This window comes from Andrographis paniculata, unplaced genomic scaffold, assembly GCF_009805555.1.
Source record: "Andrographis paniculata isolate CXL003 unplaced genomic scaffold, ASM980555v1 Contig17END, whole genome shotgun sequence".
NCBI classification, from domain to species: Eukaryota; Viridiplantae; Streptophyta; class Magnoliopsida; order Lamiales; family Acanthaceae; genus Andrographis; species Andrographis paniculata.
The window spans coordinates 834,440-851,573 of NW_026137457.1; the positions used below are offsets into that span (position 1 = coordinate 834,440).

The 17,134-nt window shown below is 24.1% G+C and overlaps 1 protein-coding gene across 2 annotated transcripts; it reads left to right on the plus strand.

Annotated features, from left to right (window-relative positions):
* The first annotated feature begins 433 nt into the window (after positions 1–433).
* On the plus strand, positions 434–2,850 carry LOC127263711 (probable U3 small nucleolar RNA-associated protein 11). Of its 2 annotated transcripts, XM_051292886.1 has the most exons (10): positions 434–633; positions 767–824; positions 945–1,000; positions 1,154–1,244; positions 1,349–1,440; positions 1,531–1,624; positions 1,722–1,801; positions 2,160–2,246; positions 2,350–2,449; positions 2,541–2,850. In XM_051292886.1, the coding sequence occupies exons 3-10, from the start codon at positions 945–947 to the stop codon at positions 2,631–2,633; spliced, it is 693 nt and encodes a 230-aa protein (XP_051148843.1). In that variant the 5' UTR covers positions 434–633; positions 767–824; the 3' UTR covers positions 2,634–2,850. The 2 variants fall into 2 exon arrangements, with proteins under 2 accessions (XP_051148843.1, XP_051148853.1); XM_051292896.1 differs by lacking the exon at positions 767–824.
* The last annotated feature ends 14,284 nt before the right edge of the window (positions 2,851–17,134 follow it).

The following is a 17,134-nucleotide window of genomic DNA, read 5'->3' on the forward strand; positions in this document are numbered from 1 at the left end:
TATTAAAGAATAACGATTCCAGCTTTAATTTTATTTAAATACATATAGTTAATTTTATAGTATTAATAATAATTAAAAGATAATGTTAAGAATGGTATTGAACTTTAAAACTTAGATATCTATATTTATGTAAATAAGTGTTAGTATATTTTTATAATTATAATAGAAATTTACTAAATTGCCAAAAATAAAAAATGAAGAATATTAATGTATTGAATAATAATATAATTCTATAATAAAAAAATAAATTTTAAAAACATGAATACAAATTTATATATTATATTATTATTTATTTTTTCTTTATCAATATTTATTTTATTAATATTAATGTTATTTTTATTTTTATAAAAATATAAAAAAATATATACTATACTGATAATATTTTATTAAATAATTTAATTACTAAAATAAATAATCCAAAATTCCTAACCCTAATATCCAATAGCCCAAATCCAATTTCAATCCACCGCAGGCTACAGTCGCTCTCGTCCCGATCGATTCCTCGCAGACCGCCGCCGGCCGCCGGCTCCCTCCCCCCCGCCCCCCCGGCAGTCGTGTCGTCCGTCTCCTCCCCCACTCCGAAGTCGCAATCGCCGTTTGGCAGTCTCGCCTCGTCTTTCAATCCCTCCCAAGGTATGAGCGTACAATATTGTGTTTCTTGTTTCTTATTCTTTGTGCAATAAAAGCTTTTAACATTTGACGCATTTCCTAGTGTACAATTAACAGTTGTTTTATTCACGTTTGATCACTGTGTTGTGATTTGAAGATACTCCAATTGTTTGTAACTGTTATTCTGCCCTAGCGATTGTGCGAATAAGTTTGTGGTTAGTTCTTGAAATCTCGACTTGTGGATTTTTGGCATCTATTTTTGGGTTTGTTTGTTTTCTTGTAATGATTTTTGTATTTTTGTGTTTGAATATGTATTTTTTTTTATGGCTGAACAGATGTCGTCTCTGAGGAATGCTATTCCGAGAAAAGCTCACAAGGAGCGAGCTCAGCCGTAAGAACTTTTCCTCTGTTTGTTCTTCATAGGAAAGAATTCCTTAATGCTCATGTTTAATTTGATTTAGATTTTGAATTTGGCAAGTTCTTACCACGCGCACACACTCGTGTACTTCCATTATTTATTATCCGATGGCATCCTTGCGTGCAGGCATTCGAGAAGGAAATATGGACTGCTTGAAAAACACAAGGACTATGTCCAGCGTGCACGAGCTTATCAACAAAAGCAGCAGACTCTGCAGGTAATTTCTGTGATGTTGTGTTTGCTTGTTGTAATTAGGCCTCATGAGTGAATTTTTGGGAATTACTGAAGGACTGTTCATGATATCTTCCCATACTTATACAGAAACTTAAGGAAAAAGCGGCATTTAGGAATCCAGATGAGTTCTATTTCAAAATGATCAAGACAAAGACTGTTGGCGGAGTACATAGATTGCAGTAAGATAGAAAATCTCATGTCAAGTTGTATGTTATGCTGTGTGACGATTCAAATATGTTTAATTGCATACAAACTCTTGAATCTTAAAGGGGTGAATCGAACAAGTACACTCCTGAAGAGATCATGTTGATGAAGACTCAGGATATTGGATATATAATGCAGAAACTTCAATCAGAAAAGAAGGTTCTAATCTTAAACTTTTGAGTGCATTGTTGTCAATGTTGTTTTTAAACTTAAGGATGATGTTGGTTGATTCAGCTCGTTATATTGTTTGGTACAGAAAATCGAAAAGCTAAGTGGTATGCTGCATTCTCTGAACAATCCGTCATCTAGCAACCATGTATATTTTGCTGAAGACAGGTGATTATTAAGCTTTTCACGGCATCTTTGATATATATATATATATATATATTTCTTTTATAGTTATCCTTCAAAGTAAATGTAAGTATAACATCGTGCGATCATGATTTACTCTTGTTTTATCTCTAAGACTGGTTTGTATATATAATTTATATGGTTGATTCTTGAGCTGTCTGCCTGTTTTGAGTTTCTTGTGTTTGCTCTTATTTTCAACTTTATATATATATGTATAAATACATACATACACCTGTATTCCTAATTGATCATTGAAATTAAGTTTCTGGGTTCCCTAGTATTGTTGGAATAGCTTATTACATGTTATTCCTGCAGTAATTCACTATGCTGTAATAATTTTCAGGGAGGAGGCGCGAGAAATTCGAGCACAGGTTTCTTCGAAACATGGGGAGACCCCCAAGTTTGAAAGCTTGCCAAAAGCAATTAAAAAGTATGGAACTAATTTTTTGTTTAATTATTAATATCATGGTTATCATATTTTTCTTGTTTACTTTCAAAGCATTCAATTGATTTTTTTTTCAACCGATCTCCAGAAAGACAGCTGCTTCTTACCGGGAACTAGAGGCGAGAAAAAGCCGAGTAAAAGACCTAGAAAAAATATATGGGGAAATGACAATGCAGAAAGAATTGCGGGTATGCCTACCATTCAAACACAAGCATTAAATACATATTATTACATTATTTTCCGGCATTAATGCGATTTTGTATGATTTTGACACAACAGAAAAAGGGCAAGAAACGGAAACTTGGCCAAGATGAGATTATTACTCCAACCTCAGGACCTGTGTACAAGTGGCGGCAAGAAAGAAAACGTTGAAGAGTGCTGTCGAGTTTTTGCCGGAGAAATTCCCGACTCCGAAAATTGTCTATTGGCTGCCTTTGAAGCAGGAATGGGTGCATCATGATTAAGCAATGCAAGAGGTTAGCTAATTTAACTACAATTTTTTGAAGAAATTGTGAAATGTTGGATAATTCTACTTGTGTATGTTTCATTACATAAATCCTCTATATATTCTGATATCTGGATTAAACAAGGTTGCGTTTGTTTGTGTTTTTTTTTTTTTTTTGAGAATTTTCATTTATTATAGTGTTGAATGAAAGTTTAGTGTTGAACTTGAATGAAAGAGACAATTTTTATTTGAGTTTGTTAGAGGTTTGAATTTTGTGATTGAGTTTTGAATATAAAATTTGGAATTAGAATAGCTGTTAATGGGATATAATTAGGTATTTAGATTTGATGTTTTGAATGTAAAATTAATTGTTTGATTTTATGGTTTTTTTGGGAAAAGAATTATAGTAATATAAAAACTTTACAAAACCGTATATATGTTTGGTTTTAGGGGGTTTTCATTTTTAAAATTTTTATTTTTAATGAAAGTTAGGCTTTGTCTGTAGTGTTAATTGATAAATAGGTGATGAACTTAGAATGAAAAAAATAAAAAATTAATGTTTGTTCTTAGGTAACTATATATATATATATATTTGTGTATGACAAACACTGTAATTCTTTAGTTTTGTACATTAAGACTGCAATTAAGGAAATTGGGCCAAAGTTGTCAATTCGAAGTGGGCCAAGTCGAGTCTCGGGTGCAATGGGCCCGGCCTAATAAACTCTTCAATTTCAACGTTTTTTATATATAATTTCCATGTAGAGATTATATTTATTTTAGGTTTTTTTAAATGAGAATATTACTTTTGATAAAAAAAAAAAAAAAAAAGAAAAAAAAAAAGAGAACCAAGTATTCCAAAGAACCAAATCTGGGTTTCTTGTCAAAACAAATAAAAGCCTGACTCACTAACTAACTAATTAAAAATTACTTATTCTGATCTACTCTGTATTAAAAAATATTCCCTCATTTCCATCTACAACGTCTATATTGCCCATTTCCGTCCAATATTTTTATTTTAAATTTTTTAATTTAATTTTTTTTATTTTAATTAAACTAATTAATTATTTTAATCTTAATTTATAATTATTTATATTATAAAATAATTATTTTTACTAATATATTTTTAATTATCTATTAATTATATTTATTCTAAATTATAAAATAGAGTAGTATAAATGTAGATAACTTTTATATCCATTTATTAGTGAATATACGCAAAATAAAATAAGTATGCAATAAAATTATTATTATTATTTTTTAAAAAATAATTAAGGTATGGAAAAACTGAATATTGAAAAGACTAGACAGCCCAGGATTGTCGGGGCAGCGGGCCCAGTTCTGCAATTACTAATATACCCCTCATGAACACACACAATTCAAAGCAATCTCCCTATATAAAACGAAAACACCCTAACCAAGATTGGGAAACCATCGCCATCACAGGGTATTCTAGACAATTCACAACATACACTTTTGACTCATTCAAAACCTAAACCAAAATAGCCATCAATATTTTTTCCAATATACAAAAAAAAAAAAAATACGACACAAAATCTAAATGGAATGGGTCCCACGTCACCAGAAAATCTTTTTAACTGTACTTACTTTAGAGCAGTAACTCGTAGTCAGTTCTGTATATCATTATTTCCTATTTCTAATAATAAATAAAAATTGAAATAATAAAACAAGAGGCAAAAGGAATGAGCCAAAACACTGATAGACAGACATATAATCAGATACGAGTGATTGAAGTGACATCATCACACATCAATTTTCATCTCCCTCTTAAAAATATAATTATTTCCTTAATTTATTGTACTGTTGAATGTTGATCTTCAGACAACAATAATAATAATAATAATAATAATAATAGTAATAATGATTTTGGGGAAGCAGCTGTGTCTGCAGACTGGGCATAAAATAATGCATTAAAATCAGTGTATTTTTTTTTTTTTTTATATGTTTTTGAGGAAAAAGAAAAATCACAAACATAGACACAAGGGAAGAAACTGAGTACACAAATGTCTTGTAATAATTCACTGATGGATGAGAGGGACTTCATGGGCTGTTGACACGTGTCCACCCATCCCTCGGATTGTGGGCCGCGGGCAACCCGCCGGCTCTACCCGATCGTACGGCTGACGATCATTCTATCCGTTTGTATACAGAATATGGGATGATGTACATATACGATTGAATTGTATAAATAATTGCATATTTATATTTATAATACTTTTTGTTTCAATTCAATATATTATTATTATTATTATTATTTATTTCATTAAAAATTATTTATCTTTTACTTATAATAAAGTGATATATATAAATATTAAAATATTTTTAACTTATATAAAAATACTTTTATTTTTCTTTTTAATCAACGCAAAATGTGTAAGCAATCTTATATAATTTCAATAATCAATAAATAGTAATATTTTTAATCTATTACAAAAAGTAAAAAATATTTTGAATTAGAAACAAAGAGAGTAAATCGTATTTTTAATTTAGTATTTAAGTTCAATATTTGGAATTTTAAAAAATTCTCAGTAGTTTCCACTTAAAATTTTTTAAAAGTAAGATATAAATGTATATTATATTCCAAATTGTGAGGGAACAAAATTGATATATATTTTAAATTGAGTTGTATAGAAAAAATTAAAAATTAAAAATACTATCAACGCCAACAAAAAGCACAATGTAAGGGATGCTTCTTTTTTTTTTTTTTTTTTTAACTTGTGTAAACTCATGTGTTTTTTTTATTTATTTATTGTATTCTTGTAATATTGTGTAGGGTCAGCAATATTTTTCTTATTTAAGTGAAAATTATCATTATAAAAAAAATAAAAATAATAACAAAAGGAATATATAGATAGTGGGTGAATGAAGTATATGTTTTTAAAAATAAGAAATATTTGTATAGTAAAAAACACTTTATTTTAGCTTTAATTTAAACAAATGTTACCTTCATCCCATCTTAATTGTCTAAGAAGGAATTTATAGTAAATTAAAAATAAGAATAATATTTTTTTGGTAAATAAGTTTTTGTATTTAAAAAATATTTTAAAATACCCTTTCATTTAGTAATTTTAAGAGTGAAGTGTAGGCATTTGGGTAGATAGAGATAAATATATGGATATCAATAATTTAACTATTTAGATGAGTCTTAAATAAATAAAAAAGTTAAAAATTTGTTCATTTTTTGTTTAAATTTGAATTATTTTTTTTTTTTAATATTGAATATAAAGAGTTACATGGATAATATAAAAATATTTTATAATGAATATATTTTTTATTTTAAAAAAAAATAAAATTTGAATGTATTTGGATGAAAAAGTGTAATAAAATTTGCAAAGAATGTTAATTTTTCCAAAATCTAGACTGACAAGGAGAGGTCATGTGTCATTATCACATCCTTCCTTTCACACCATTAATGGACTTGTCAAATCACTTCTGTCCCACTCCACACCAAACAAGCCCTTATTTTCAGGTGATTCTTCGAAGCTCCCGGGACTTCAACACCACCAACATCTTAACTGTCGACTAGTTCTCCCAACACGAGCTGGTTCTAGTATTTCCGATCTCTAAATAAATATTATTTGAACTCTACGGTTTTTTTTTTTAATTTTTTCATAAAATATCTGATTAGATATTACTTTTGTCCAGTTTTAATTTATTTTTTATATTTATTTTTAATATTGATTATTATATCCCTTTCGTCCTGTTGAAAGGGTGACGTTTGTTTTTTGCACTAAATTTTTTAAATATTAGTATTATATTGGATTATAATAAAAAAAAAGATAGAAATACCCTTATTAGTATAGTTCAATATAAAAATAATGATATTTGTGTAATATATTGTAAGTTGAGAAAGTATTTATTATGTTAAGTAGGTAGTACAATTTTTAAATTAGAAAATAGTAACCTTGTTTTGGGACGGACGAAAATAAAAAATAATAATCTTTCAATGAGATAGAAGAAAGTATTACAATATAATATAAATTTAAAAAATAATAAAAAAATACTTTTATTAATGTTTTATAAATACTAATATAATAATATTTATAAAAAAAAATTTATACATACATATATTTTTATATTAAAATAAAGATAAATATAATTTTTAAAGACAGAAGAAAAAAAATATATGTTATAAGAATTTTAAAAATGGTATAATAAAACAATTAAAATAAAAAAGAACCTTACTCGATATATATATATATATGTGTGTTTGGAGGATTGGATTTAAATCCAACTATTCATCCAATTTTTTTCCCCAAAAACATCAAATCAAATACCTATTTTTTATTTTTTATATAATACTAAAAATCAATTTTACATTCAAAACATCACATCAATACCTATTTATATCACATCATACAATTATTCAAATTTAAAATTTTTACTATTCAAATCCTAATCCAAAATCCAAACCCCAAAACTAAAATTATTAAAAATATATAATATTGATTTTTATAAAATATTTTTAAACTAAAATTCCACTGTTTAATAAAAAAGCAAACAAACAAAAAAAAAAAAACCCATATGTCACAAATAAAATATTAGTAATTTTTAACCTTAAAAGAATAATAATAATAGTCATAATAATAATGAATGAATGAATGAATGCTGACATAATAAACGAAAGGCGTTAAATATTTTTAAAAATAAATTAAAATATTAAATAATAGAAAAAAAAATTGATAAAATATAGTCTTATAAATAAAACTTGAAACTATTGATTGTGTTGATTTTGTTCTTATTTGGCCCAATTCTATTCAATACTAGCTTAGCTTAATGTGATTTATTTTATTTTATTAACATTAGGGCCATAATCCATATTGAAATTAAGATAAATAATATTTCTTAGGCCTATATAAAATTCTCTATGAATATTAAAATTGTGTATTGCGTATGCTTTTTGATCTTTCGAATGAAAATGATTGCAGGTTTTGAAATTATTACATTAATTATAGGTCCGAATTAATGCTTGCGTCATCAAGATAAATATATATATATATATATTTCCTCAATTTATATGCATTATAGATTTATAGTGTACTTCATATCTATTTTATTAGTTTAATTTAGGTATGATCATGAAATGAATAGAATATTCCTTGTACTAATAATATAAAATATAATATGAAATCAATTAATTTATTGATGAATTATATTGGAGTAAACACTAATATAAATTTCTCCACAATGAGAAGGAAAAAATTTTAAAAATTGAGGTAGCAACCTATTTATTTATATATATATATGTATATCGGATTGATTACTATTATAATGTGTTAGAAATAAATAAATAAATTTATTTATATCTTTATTTATTTCATGTATTATATATGTTTTATTATAAATTTCTTATTTTTTTATTTATTCAAATTATGTTACAATTTAAACTTTTTACTATTAATTCATAAAACACTTGAACCCAACTAATAGTAATAAAAGTCAATCAAAACATTCAAAATATTATTTATTATAATATTCTTATAATTTTCCATACCTAACGATAAAATACATTCAAAATGTTATTTATTATAATATTTTTATAATTGATAAAATTATTTTAAACTATAAATATTAAACAAATCCATTATATGAGAAGTCTTTTAACATGTGCTTAATTATAATATTGAGTGGTAAATTTCTATCATTTGCAATGTAAATTCCATGTCATTTGTAAGTATTTTCTATGTTTATTTATCATTTATTATTTGACTCATTATTATATATTGTTTTATTTTCTTTCAACAATAAATGACATCAAATCAAAATTGAGGGAAAATATATATATATATATACACACACACATATTATATTTATGAAAATGATAGGCACTAAATAAATTTTATTTCTAGTATATATTGGATCTGGTGGACTTGATCAAGTCAACTTATAATCCCAAATCATATTCTAAGGAATTAAAATTAAAAATATTTTTATGTAAAAAAATAAATAAATAAATAAATCAGCACTGAACACTCAATAAGACAAACAAATTCTTTATTATTTTTATTCTTTTAAGTGTGTTGAATTTGTAAATAATTTTATCTTCGTTAATTTTATGGTTCTACAGTAACTACATGTTTGAGTGTAAAGCATAAAATATTTTCTTTGATATTTTATAAGAGAAAATAATTATATATATTATTGAAAATTGAGTATAAGTTTTATTTACTAGATATAATAAAAATCTAAACCAAATAGAACCAGTCCAACTCAAAGTTCATTGTGCTAAAAGCAGACTATATATATATATATATATTATATTTCTAATTAATTTTGTTTATTTATTTTGAAAGATTTTGCATCTTTATGGACAAGATTTTGTAAGATTTTTTTGCTTCTTCAGACAATATTTATAAAGTTCCACACTTTTTTTCTCACACCCTCTATTTATTTATTTTTTTAATGTTTTTATATGAATATGGGAATTTTATTTCCTATTAAATATATAACCCCATGATTTGTTACTGAATGGGAGACATTCACCATAAGTTGAATTAATCAATTGATTTAGTTCAGTTATTAAAAAAAATAGTACTAAGTAACAAAATATATTTATATTACATAGTATTTTTTTTGTATGTTATTTTTTTCTCTGTATTAATTATGTTAGATATTATTGTTGGAAGGGCCTTTTATTTCATCTTAACCATCTGTTTTGTCTTAATCCAACGGCTGAGAATAAATGTAACAATCCACTATCCAAGTGGAATGAAAAGACATATTGAAATTATAATTGTTATTTTATTTATTTATTTATTAATTTTAATGATATTTTCTCTCACACAAATTTAGTGGTAGGGTTGGGAAAAAATAGTGTAAGGATGTAATAAAAGTGGATTTAGGGCAAAGTGATTTATTCCTTTTCAGAAATTGTTTATATGTTGTGCTTAAAGCAAACAAGAATCCCAATTAAGTAGTGCTTTTACATCAATTATTCGAATAACACACTTCGATATATCAAATTTCTTATGTAATTCAACATATATATATATATATATTTTGTTTAGCAAATTTAAATAGTACGTAATTCAATAATTTTTTACAATTTTTTAATAGTTTTCATCATTTAATTTGTGAATATTCAATATATTTAATACATTACAACTCAACATAGTTATATTATAATTAAATAAATTTACATGGTGTTTCAACAGTTCAATAACGTTTCAATGTTTTAATTTATTCCACTCAATAAATAAAGATTTATTTATTTATTTTATTTCTACGAATTTTTTTGAATTACTTTATAAAAATATAAAAAGCAATATTGAATACATATATACACAAGCACATGATAGTATTACAAAAGTTCTTATTATTTATTGCACATAAGTTTAAAATATTTAAATTCATAGTAAAATATAAAGTAATTTATGCATGTGAAAAATTCACGTAACATCATCCCTAATAATAAAGACAATTTATTTAAATGAATTCCAGTAGTGTTTTCTATGTGCTTCGCTGTCCCTGACACGATTATTTAAATTAATTTCCAATTTGATGACAAAACAATTAGGTATTAAATAGAAAGAAAGATAAATAAATAAATGCAAGTGTGTCTACCCAAAAGATCATGAAAACAACAATTAGCACTTAAATTAATTTAAAACGATGAATGATTGGTGCCCTTGGAATTATTTTAAATTTTATTCCCCAATCACATAAATAAAATGAAATTTTGCAGCTTTAATTATCCCAATCAGGAAACCTTGACAGTGACAAATTGAGGCCACACACTTGTATAATTTAATTTAATTTAATTAATGTTTGCATAATATATTAATAAATAAAATAAGCACATATCTCGTAATGATTCGAGGTCCTACTTTTGTGACAACTTAGGGATCACAAATAAATAAATAAATAAAATTATTGAAAAATTTATATAAATTAAATCAACTAATAATAGTATTATAAAAGAAAACAAGTTGCAAGGTGTGTCCAATTAGTGTCAATCAATTAGATCACTTGTCTCTTAATTGGCCTCCATTATTATAACTAATTAAGGTTAAATGCAATTATAGTAATGATTAAGTAATGAAGATTTGGCCAGTAGATATCTGAAAGTGAAATATGCAGTAATTAAATTATAGTATATGTTATTATTTTAATTACTAATATGACTCTCGTGTTTGCATTGTGAGTACTGAAATTTCTATAAAATATTATTAATAATAATACATAGTTCAATTAAAATGTGAGATGAGGGCCCATTATTGTTATTATTATTATTATTATTATTATTATTATTATTATTTGGTTAAAATTTTAAATCAAAATCAACACTATTCATTATGTACATAAAAATATATCATATTTCTCCCATAAAATATCACATTAAAATACTATTTAAATACAATTTAATTTAAATCAATTTCAAAGTAGCAATCAAACAAAAATAACTATATATATTTATAATACTTAAAAACCAATAAATAAATTAAGTTGCTTTTAAAATAACATATAAAAACAAACTATATCTATAGTCCAGACTATAGTGTATTTAGATTTTTCTATGACAAAAACATAAAATAAATGTAGGTTGTGTGCAAATAGGTCACAAGTGAAATTATTACCATAAAGAAGCAAAATAATAATTAGATTCTTGTCAAACCCCAATATGCATACAAATTTGTTTGAGAACATTGAATTGAACACAATGACACATCACTTCAAATATATATATAAGTCAAAACAATCCAACGTCCTTCCATGAAACCATGATGTGTTTTGAAATATAATCATAACATTGGGCATTATGGCAAGAATTATGTCCAAATTTGATGATTCTCAAAATAAATGGATCAATATTTTCTCCAATAAATCAATACATGCACAAATGGGTATGGACTTGGGTGTTTGACCTAATTATTACATACAAATCTACATATATATATATATATGATCCCACCATGCACTATATACATATATGTATATATATATATATATTGAAATCAAATAAAATGGAGTAACATTTTGACCATTCACACACCACAATTTAGAAGTACTACAATTATTTAATTTCCATAATATTTCTTATTATTTCCTCAATATATTCATTTTGAATTTAGGACATGCATGGAGCCCCACTAATTCATTTGACTTATTTCAGTATCACAAAAAAATCTCTAGACCATTTGCTTACCAAAAATTTCCATTTGACTTATTATTATTATTATTATTATTATTAACGTTCAATCTTTCATTTGCTTACCAAAAATTTCACATATAACATTAATTTTCTTTTATAAAAATACAATATTCAAAACACTTAAAGAACACATCCTAATTTTAGTTCCTTAAGTAGATCCTTTTTATCATTTTATTTAAATGGACAGTTTGGATTGCTAAGATTGTGTTTATATATATTTTTGGAGTTTAATTTAGAGAATAATAAAAAATTGATTTTTTTTTTTAACGACGTGAAAATCTACAGCCGCTACCCGAAAGTAGATGACCTGAGACATCGGAGGTTTGAACCTAACCTCAGGATTACAAGTCCAACCCCCACACCACCTGGCCATCCCTTACGGAAAACAAAAAAAAAAAGTACTTTGCTTGATATAATATGTGTTGGATGTAATATATTGTATAAAAATATTTTTTTGATGTATTATAGTAAATAATAAAATAAATATTTATTTTTGATATATAATTTCAAATATTATTCATAAATAATATAAAAAATACTTTGAAAATATATCTAAACAAACCCTTTGTGTGAGTTCATGAGTTTGTTTCTCACAATTTTTTTTCTAACATAATTCTCAATATATATATATATATATATCTTATTATCTCACAAAAATTAATATTTAATATAAAATATTATTTATAATATCTTTGACACAATTTTTCATTTTTTATTTTTCATTTTACACATTTTTAATGTAAATGTTAAAATAAAATTAATTTTTATATACTGAAACATCAAAATATAAATAAAATTAATGTGACAGTTTTTAGTATAATATAAAAAATCCAAAAAAATATATGATTTAATATTTTTTAAAGAAATTTTTTATAAATAGTCAAAATCTTTAAAAGAAATTTTCAAAACATAAGTATTATTTAGGGTGTTTTGTTTTGTATTTTGGTTTGAAGAAATGTTTTTGATATAATGTATAACAAATTATGTAAATAGTATAAAAATAATTGGCTCTGTTTACTTTAAAATTTTATTTCTGCTTTTACTATTCCAACTTTATTTTCCCTTCAAAAATATCAAATCAAACACTCAATTTTCATTTATTTTATTATACTAAAATCTAATTTTACATTCAAAAGATCACATCAATACATATTTATATCACATCAATTTCAAATTTTACTATTCAAAATCAAAACCTCTAAAGTAATATATTAGTTTTTTTGAAAAAATGACTTGAAAATTTTTTGGTAAAAGAATAAACTCATTATATAACACACAATTTTTAAAAAATATCACCAAAAAATATAATAGAATATACAAATTTAAATATATGACCATAAAAATATAAATATAAATAACGTACAAAATATTATTCTCTATCATATTTTCATAATTTTTCATAATTTACAACAAAAATATATAAAAATTATACAATTAAATAAACACACTAAAACATATAAATACATAAATAAAAAATTAAAATATACATAATTTATTTAAAAAATAATATGAAATAATTTTTTTATTTAAAAATTAATTTTATTTATTCTTTAAAATATTTATTAATAATAATAATAATATATTTATATATTAAGTATATAAATGTATATATATATAATTAGGGGCTCCTATGGGCCCTCTAGAAAAAATGGGCCTGGGCAAAGGCCCTATGGCCCTGCCCTGGACGGGGGTCTGTATCTAACTAATATTACAAATACCTTTATAACTTACAATATATTAAATAAATGCAATTGCTTTTATATTATACATACTAATAAAGTTATTTTAATTATTTCTACTTTATTTCTATTATATTATATAATAATAATATTTTTAAAATTACTTGCAAAAAGCAAATGAATATTTAATTTTGGGACGGAGGGAGTACTAAACAAATATTATTGGCGATGAGTTGCACGTGTAACAGTCAACGTGCCTTAGCTAATTCTATTTAAAGAAGCATAAAACAGTAGAAGCCTTTCATTGTCTGCAGATAATATCATTTCTATGTCAACTATGCAGCAAGTTTTGTTTTTATTGTTATTATTTAAAAAAAAAAATCAATTTTGCTGATTTGACCAATAGCTTTTCGATTGTCTCCCAGCCAGCAAATATATTTTCCACCAAAAGCAACTAAAATATTTAGTACAACAAAAACAACATAACACAATATATAATTTATCATATTCAAATTCAAGTTAAAATTAAATTAAGTAATTATAGGTGTGTTTGTTTGGGGGTTTGGATTTTGAGTTGGGATTTGAATAATAAAAATTTTGAATTTAAACAGTTGTATGATGTGGTATAAATAGGTGTGATGTGATATTTTGAATGTAAAATTGATTTTTAGTATAATATAAAAAATAAAAAATAGATGTTTGATTTAATGTTTTTGAAGAAAAAAATTTGGATGAATAGTGTAAATCCAATCCAATCCCCCAAACAAACACACCCTAACGGATGGCAGTGAGAAAATATACATACATATGAATTGTATGCCCACGAGTAACAACACCGTCATGTTTTCACATCTATTTATTCTATAGTAATTTTATTTTAAAATAGAAAAAACCCAACTATTTATATTTAATTTAAAATTTTATATTGATTGAAAATGTAGAATAATAATAAAATAGAAACGTGTAAAAATGAAAGAATGAATTAAGGGATGGAAGGATTGGTTGGTTATGGGCAAAGTAATTAAAAGATAGAGTAAACGGGATTGAGGTGAGATGACAAGTCAAATGTCAAATCCAAACACTTCATATCATAAGATAGTCAGATACAGTGCTAGTGCTGTCCATCATTTGCTCTGCATTTTTTTTTTAAATCATGTCTATTAAAATTAATTCCCTTGAATCTTAACGTAAATATTAAAAAAAAAAATAATGCTCTCATAACAAATATTAATTTTTTATTTTAATTTAACTAGTAACAAAGTGTTTATTTATTTTTAATAATTGTACTATCTATCTAACGTTATAAATACTCTTACAATTTAAAATATATTATATAAATATCATTGTCTTTATGCCACATTATATTAATAAGATTATTTTAGTCATTTCTACTTTATTCCTACTACATCCTAATACAATACTAATAATTCTAAAATTACGTGCAAAAAGCAAATAGATACCTAGTTTGAGAAAGAGGGAGTATTTTATTAAAAAATTGATAAGTATTTAAAGATATTTTTTGAAAATTTAGTGTTAATAATATTTTTTAAAAATATAAGAAAGTTAATAATATTTGTTATAAATAAGTGTTGAAATGAGAATAATAATTAAATATTGATTTTTTGACTTTGTCAAAATTAGTAGTGAGATGAATTCAACGGATTAAAGTAAATACATTTTACGGATGAATGAAGTAATATTTTATTTAATAGAAGAATGTAAGATGTTTTGACAATTTTATCTTTTAACTTTATTATAAATTAGTTGTACATGTAATGATATATTTACAATTCAAATAAATTTTAAAAATATTTTAATATTAGTGTATTGTTAAATTATATAAATGGTAGTCTTATCTAAAAGTTTAAACTATTAAGAATATATATAATTTATTTATTTATTTACAAACGAAAATCTAACAACATGTATAATTACTTTTACTAAAATAAAAAATAATAAATATTTTTGAGTGCGACAAATAAAAATAGTATTTTAAATTTAGATGAAAAAATATTTTATTTATTAATAGATTTCATTTTTAAAAAAATAAATTAGATTTGAGAATTTTTTTTATTTAAAATTAATCAAATTATTATTTTATAAAATATACTACTATATATTTCTCAAATATAGTTATTATTAAAAATATTATTCGTAATTTTACAATAAATAATCTTGAATCTTCTAACAAACAAATCCCTATTTATTAATAAATTCTACAACTCGGCCGGTTCACAGAGTTAGGGCAAACAGGTCAGTGCGGACCGGCCCGGGCCGAGTCGGCCGACACACTTTCCTATACACAAACATGCTTCCCTTTTAATATTTTATTATAATGACTATTTTATGGTTTACTAATTAATAGATAGTATAATTTAAAAAGCCACATATTTCTAGCAACTATTTTATTATATTAAATCAATAATTACATGGTATAATTAATTAATTATGACCAGTATCCCATATTACTATTTGTATTATTTATTGAAAAGTTGACTCAAGATGAATTCTACATAGAATTAGTGGTTTTTTTTGTTAAAAAAATATTATATTGTGCGAACAATTACTAACAAATACTTAATTTAAATAATAGTGTTTGAATACTTACTTCAAAATTTCTTTTCAAACTATACATTGTAATGAATAATGTGATTAATGTTGACAACAAATTAAAAATATTAAAATGTCCTCATCTTATTACCAACTTTCTCTTCCATAACATATTTTTCAATAGTATTTCATTAATGTAATTACATATAAATATATAGTTACATTTCTTGTTAGGCCCATTTTTTTTTTTTTTGGTTTAAACTTTAATTAGTGTGACATTGTCTCAATATTGTAATGACTTAAAATACTCAACTGACTTTGCACAGTAACAATAGTAATAATAATAATGAACATTAATATCACCGGGTAGGAAAAAATTTAATTGTACGAACAAAATTAATGTTGGACTATTACCCAATTATTGAATAATTTATATATTAATAAGAGAAGAAGATAAGAAAAATGGATTTTTTTTTTTTTTTTTAAATTACTGCACTCACAACTATATACTAAAAAAATATACATTTTTGTCCTAGGTACTAACATGATTGCAAAATATTTAAGCTTTGTTTACTTAAACTAATTTGGTCTAATATTCTTTATCATATAGTTCAATTTTATATAAAAAGATACAATTTTAATTAGCTTATAAAATATTATATCTAAATCAAAAGTTACATTAATTAACAAAGTGTTAAGACCAATATTGTGCTCAACATTTTCTCTTTTTCATTAATTAATTGTTTTTAAAATTCTAATAGTAAATAAACAAGGGACAATATCATATGACCATTTAGGAACATGATCTCTGAACATGAAAAAAATAATAATTTATTGAATAATGTTTGTTTCAAGTTGCAACAATGTCGCATAAAAACGACTATTCTAACCAAAATTTGGAAATAAATAAATAAAATACATTATTAATCATATATATATTTTTGGATCGGATTTACTAATCATATTATTTATGTATAAGGCTGTGACAGCACATAACATATTAGCTAATAGTAATACAATATTTACTATA